A 6,032-nucleotide genomic window follows, 5' to 3' on the forward strand; every position below is an offset into this window, starting at 1 on the left:
CTCTTCTCTCTCCCTCTCCCTTCTATTCTTCTCTCTTCTCTCTCCCTCTCTTCTCTTCCTCCCTCTCCTCTTCTCTCCCCTTCTCTTCTTTCTCCTCTCTCTTCTCTCTCCCTCTCTTCTCTTCCTTCCTCTCCTCTTCTCTCTCCTCTCCTCTCCTTTCTTCTCCTCTCCTCTCTTCTCCTCTTCCTCTCTCCCCACTCCCTCTTTCCAACCAGCAACAGTGTTCATGATATGTGGATCCATGTTCAGATTAATTTCAGATTAACTAGGAGCCACTTTACAAATGTGGCTAAGAAGGGTCCAGCCTCCTGAGCTGGCTCTGTCTTGCTAATCCAGCCCTTTATTTTTTTTTTTAAGCACAAACACCAAAATGCCTTTTGACAAATGAGACGTAAAATAAATGAGTTTTTGCACATAAATTTTTTAGTGCAAATATGCTTTTAGCCATGCTGGGTTCAGAAAGGGTTTTCTTTTCTTTCTTTTTTGCCTGGTTCTCTAGTAGCTAAAAGATGAAAATTTGAGCAATTGTCCTTTGTCTCCTTCCTGTCATTACCAAAGTAGATCATGTAACAAAATAGAGACCTTCACCTGAAGTCCTTCTAGGAGCAAATGCTTAAATGGAGACCATGTGGAGAAGTCGTCTGGGATCACTCCTGAAGTCACCAATGTCCACTTCACCCGGGCCTGGGAGGAGAGCTGATGGTCCTCCAGATCCTCCGTCTGTCCTTCCCCACTCTGCACTGAGTCATGGGGCTGATCTCTATAGACCGCTTCATCATCCAGGAGGAGGCCCGGATGGAAGAATGGAGGTCTTGAGTGGAGTGAAATCCTTGCTGGGTCACTGTGGGTGGCTGTTCCTCCAACCCTGTCAAGCACCTCTGTCCACCCAGCTCTCCTCACTGACTCCTGCCAAGTGTGACCTTGCATCTTAGCTCAGGGGAGTTAAGGTCACCACTGCTGCCAGCCCTGGGGACCTGCAGCCACCCTCTGCTGGCTGCCCTAACCCTGCTCATACCTTTATAAACGCTCTTTATCAACACTCCTTGGGGACTCTGTGCTACCTGCTTCTGACAGCATTCTGGCTCATGGATGCTACCTGGTCATCAAGAGGCAGCAGTCCTTTCTGGAGCTCTTATCACCAAGGCGCTGGGAATTGTGAACTGGGGAGGCCGGGTCCAAGGTCACTTTCCCTGTGGTCTTTGCCATCTCCTGCTGCTGGAGGCCCTGGGTCAGGAGCTCACAAGGAGAGCTGAGAGCACAGTCCATATTAACGCTGTCCACCCCAAAACAGCAGGCTGCACACCCATCCACAGCCCATGGCCTGCGTGACCTTGGGTTGCCAGGGCAAGAGGGCCACAATACTGGGCATGCTTTTGTCCTTGGGATAAAGGCTGCTTAGAGGTCATGGGACCCACTTCTGCATGCTCGGGGTGGGACACAGATGTCCACAGTCAAGAGACTCCTACGAGTTCTACTTTGAGAGCAGGGGGCACAGGTTTTCTGGATTTCCAGCTGAAGACATGCCTTCCAGGTCCTCCAAAGGGGCGCTGGAGAGAAACTTGGGGCTCCTTCTGAGGTGTGGCTACCTGGTTGTTGGCCTGCTCAGGCCCTGGCAAGGGTCATAGGGTGAGAGGCATTAGGAGTGATCATGCCTTATCCCAAGGTGCTGCCCCGTCAGCCCTGTGGGAGCCCAACAGGCTGTGCTTTGTGGATGACAGTGACCACCCCACTTAGGAATGGCAGACAGGAGTCCCCAGTCCCCAGCCCTAAGGCTGCCCTGACCTACAAGGCTCTGTGGCTGGCAGGCGCTCAGGGCCCCGCCTGCAAGGATGGCTCCCGGCACTGTGCCACCAGAACTGAGCTGACATGAGAATCCCAAATCTTACAGGAGGAAGGGCACCACCTTCTAGGGATGGGTCCTCTGCTGTGGGGACTGGATGCCTGGAGCAATCCACACTGTCATTCAGCCCCTGTGGCCAGCACAGAGACAGGCCACAGGCCAGGTGAAGAGGGAGAGTCAAGTAGGAAGGAACTCAGAACTCAGGACCTTTTGACCTGGCTACCATTTTGTGGGCATGACCAAGTTCACTCACAGATCTCTTTCAGGAGGCTCTTGCTTGACCAAACAAGTCTTTACTCAGCTACTTGGCTCTTAAGGCCCTCTCCTACAGCATGCCTTGTCTCTACCATCCCCCTCTCCAGCTAGAACAGTAATAATCACGGCGACCACAATGAGCACATATGTACAAATCCCATATCCAGCTTTCTCCCAGGTCAGGGATTATCCTGTCTAATTTTACTGATGGCTCAGAGATGTTACACCACTTCACGAAAGTCACACAGCCAATAAGTGTTGGAGGCACAGCTCACATCTGAGCTTCTGCCTTCCAAACCCTATGCTTTGCTACTGTACTTGTAGTTTGGGGACCATCCCAAGGGTATGTAGGAGCCTGTGACATACATGCTCATGTGCTGGTCCTCAGAGGATAGGGTGAAAAGGTCTTTCTTTCCACCCATCAGCATCAATTAATTAATCACTTTATAAGTCAATAAACACTTTTCCAGCACACCTACTGTGTGCTACATAGAGACATCTAACTGTCCCCCAAAGATTCATGTTCTCCCCCCATTGTGGACAGATAAATTGGAAAATAGATGCCAAGCCAAAGATTAACCTTTCCAAAGAGCCTTGCACCGATGTTGGACCATGTGGTGCTCAGCAGATGAGGGCAGAAGTAATAATTACCACATCTATGTCGGGTCCTTAAAAACTCACCTTGCCATTCTTTAAAATTTTGGAGGGCAGTACTGGGACTTGAACTCAGGTCCTCACCCTTGCTAGGCCGGTGGTCTACCATTTGAGCCATGTCTTCCTCTAGTCCTTTTTGCTTTAGGGTCTTCCACTTTTTGCTAGAGCCAGCCTCAGACCAAGATTCTCCTACCTATGTCTCCTGTGTAGCTGGGATTACAGGTGTGCACCACCAAACCAAGTTGGGCTGGCCTTGAACCTTGATCTTGGTCTCTCAGGTAGCTGGGATTATAGGCATGAGCCATTATTCCTCATCTTCACCGTGCTATTCTTGATACCAGCTTGTCTCTGAGAGAAGTAAGCGCTACCAAATGGTTCAATTTCCCAAGAGTGATGAATACTAAGGGCCATCCTAAATGCATAGAAAAGAAGGTGGTTCATTGTGTGTAATTCATGCCTTAGTACAGTGAGGTTTCATTATCCAGAGAGCTAGGTGGAGAAGGGCAGTTCCCATCTCTTCCCAAGGACTCTACAAGCCACTTGCTGAAGCTATTAGAGTCTCCGTCAGCCTAGGTCCCAGAATGGAACAGAGCAACATGCTCTCCGCCCCAACACCCAGGCAGGATTTCATGTGAATGAGAAACAATAAATTTGAAATGCGTCAAGTCATTGACATTTGGGGTTTTTCAGCACGTAGTGTTATCTTCAATTAGGACAGAGTGTGGAAAGTTCCAAGCCCTCTTGGAAGCTAGGTGGTGTTTGGGAGAAGCCCTCTTCAGGTTCTAGCTGGCCCACTTTCTCTATGGCCTGGAGGAAAGTCTTATGGGCGCCCAGGTGGGCCTCCAGATCTACCCATCAGCCAGAGATAGAGGAAGCTTCCAAAGTAAGGAACAGAACAGCAGCTCAAACTGTTCAAGGAACTGGGTGCCAGTGGCTCATGCCTATAATCTTGGCTACTGGGAAGGTTAAGACTTGGGGAATCATCATCTGTGCAAAAATTTTCCAAGACCCCATCTCGACCAATAGCTGGGTGTGGTTGTGCACATCTGTCATCCCAGCGATGTCAGGAAGCATAAAATAGAAAGATCATGGTCTACGCTTGCCTGGGCAAAAAAGAGAGACCTTATCTCCAAAATAACCAGAGCAAAAAGGGCTGGAGGTGTGACTCAAGCCCCGAGTTCAAATCCAAATATCAACCCCCCAAAATCATGAATAACAACTACCATCAAAAAGCTTAAGGGGGTGGATCAGACCGTGATCAGAGGCCTGTCCCCTCATCCTCAGCACCATAGACCAGGAGCTGCAAACTTCGCTGGAGGCAAGTGGGGAGGCCTTGGGAGGAAAGACACATGGGCAGCAGGCCTTTCTGCCTATGGTATCCCACCCCTGTGTTACACAGTACCTTCCAGAACTGCCTGATTGGGCAGCCAGCTCATTTCCCTGGCCGTTTGCTGTCAGATGCCCCATATCCCCAAGTCCTCCCCTCCCCAGCCTCTCAGCTCCTTAGGAGAAAACCAGGACTTAACTCCTGGCTCCACTACCCTGCACTTAGCCAAAGAGGGCAGAGGCTACACAGCCAGGCCTGCACCAGCAGGGGAGACAACCCACTCTCACTTGGGTGCTTGAACCCCATCTGGGGAAAGCCCCTCTACAATCTTAGAGCTCCAGGAGGGAGCACAGCCTTCAGGATCTACTTCTTCAAACCCAAGCCTCAGAACCTCCACACTCCAGCCTCAGGGCCGGTCATGAATACACTTGGTCAGGGTTCCAAGAAGCCAACATTAAAGACAGGGAAACTGTCTAGAGAGAGGGAAGAGAGGCTCCCAGCCAAAACGCGCTTAAGGTGTCCACAAGTCCACAACTTCACCAGCACCAAATGCAGACACAAATGATCCAGAGATTCCAAAGACCCCCAAATGCATATGCAAATGACCACCCTCCAACGTTTCCAAACGCATACAAACGACCCCTTTCACTGTCCCCAAATGCACCTGCAAATGACTGGAGTGGGGCAGCAGCTCCGGCCTCCGCCCTCCCCCGCGCTTGCGCCCCCGGCTCTGCGCTAGCCCTTACCCGAGCCGTGCCAGTGGCGCAGGAGGACAGCTTGGCCGGGTGGCGGCGACGCTGATGAAGCAGCTGCAGCAGCCGCGACGGTGGTGGTGGTGGCTGTGTTGGCCACAGAGGCGGCGGCCTCGGGGACTCCGGGTCCGGGGACGGCAGGAGGGCTCCCGGGCGGTGGGTTCTTGTTGCTGCTGCCAGGCTCGGAAGTGGTGCGCCCTGTGGCGCCTGCGGGGTTAGCGTTGACGGCACCGGGGGACCCGTGGCGACGCGGGCCGCTGCTCTGGATGTGGGACACGGCCTCCGCTGCCTGCATGTTGGGCGGCGCGAAGCGGGAGAGCACGCGCAACAGCGCCTGGGCTTTGTGCTCCTGCGTGTCGTCGTCGCTGTAGTCCGACACGCGGCACTCGTACACACCCTCGTCCTGAAGTCGCACGGCCGACAGCCGAAGGCGGTGCGAGATGTCATTGCCCTGGACCCGCACGGTCTGCAAGAGAGCGGGGTTAGATCCAGAGATGGGCAGCTTCCCAACCCGCGCTTCTGGCAGGGACACCCCTAGCCAGTGCACTCCAAAACGTCCCGTACCCCTGATTTGCCCAGCCTCAGGATCCCCCTTTCTTTTGACCCTTCTCCCTGCCGTGTCACTAGGACCACTGCGTGTGGACTCCAGTTCTCCATCGTCTTAATCCAACCCACGCAAGCAGGATGGCTTCTCGTCTTCCTGCAGCTTTCCCTCAATGACACCCCCATCCCTCCCCGTTCCCCAGAAACCTCAGGCTAAGCCTCAAGTTTTCTAACAGTTCACATCTTTCCCACAGCCAAGTGCTCCAGGTGACCCCATGGGCTCTGGGGCATCGCTCAACCGCCGGCCACTTGCTCCTGGCACCAAGTTCCCTTTTATCTGGAACCCGGGAGCTGGAGTCTTGTCCCAGGGAAAGCCGCTCCAAGTACAGCAATAGACCTGCTCTCCCAACCCCCCTGACCTTCACAGCCCTCGCCCTCCCAAGGAGGCAGGCGACCACTAAGGCTGCTTCCTGACCCCTGGCTTCCTGCTAGGATCCCGCCTTTCTTTCACTAGGTCACGTGACCTCCACTCCCTGCGACTAAGCTCTTCTCCCCAGTCCTGGTGAAGACCTAGGGTGACCTCCTCCTAGCACCCAGGAGCCCACAAAGAGACTCTCGTGTCTTCAGGCCCTGCTCCTTCCACGCTGCAGCTGGGAAAGCT

At 53.3% G+C, this 6,032-nt stretch overlaps 1 protein-coding gene across 1 annotated transcript in view; it reads right to left on the bottom strand.

Moving 5' to 3' along the window:
- Vstm2b (V-set and transmembrane domain containing 2B) overlaps positions 1–6,032 on the bottom strand; it is a 29,619-nt gene that overhangs the window by 20,043 nt on the left and 3,544 nt on the right. Inside the window, exon 5 of the mRNA XM_020174158.2 lies at positions 4,823–5,294. Coding sequence (XP_020029747.1) covers positions 4,823–5,294 — 472 coding nt within the window. The remainder of the gene's footprint in view (positions 1–4,822; positions 5,295–6,032) is intronic.

Source organism: Castor canadensis, chromosome 16 (genome assembly GCF_047511655.1).
Source record: "Castor canadensis chromosome 16, mCasCan1.hap1v2, whole genome shotgun sequence".
NCBI classification, from domain to species: Eukaryota; Metazoa; Chordata; class Mammalia; order Rodentia; family Castoridae; genus Castor; species Castor canadensis.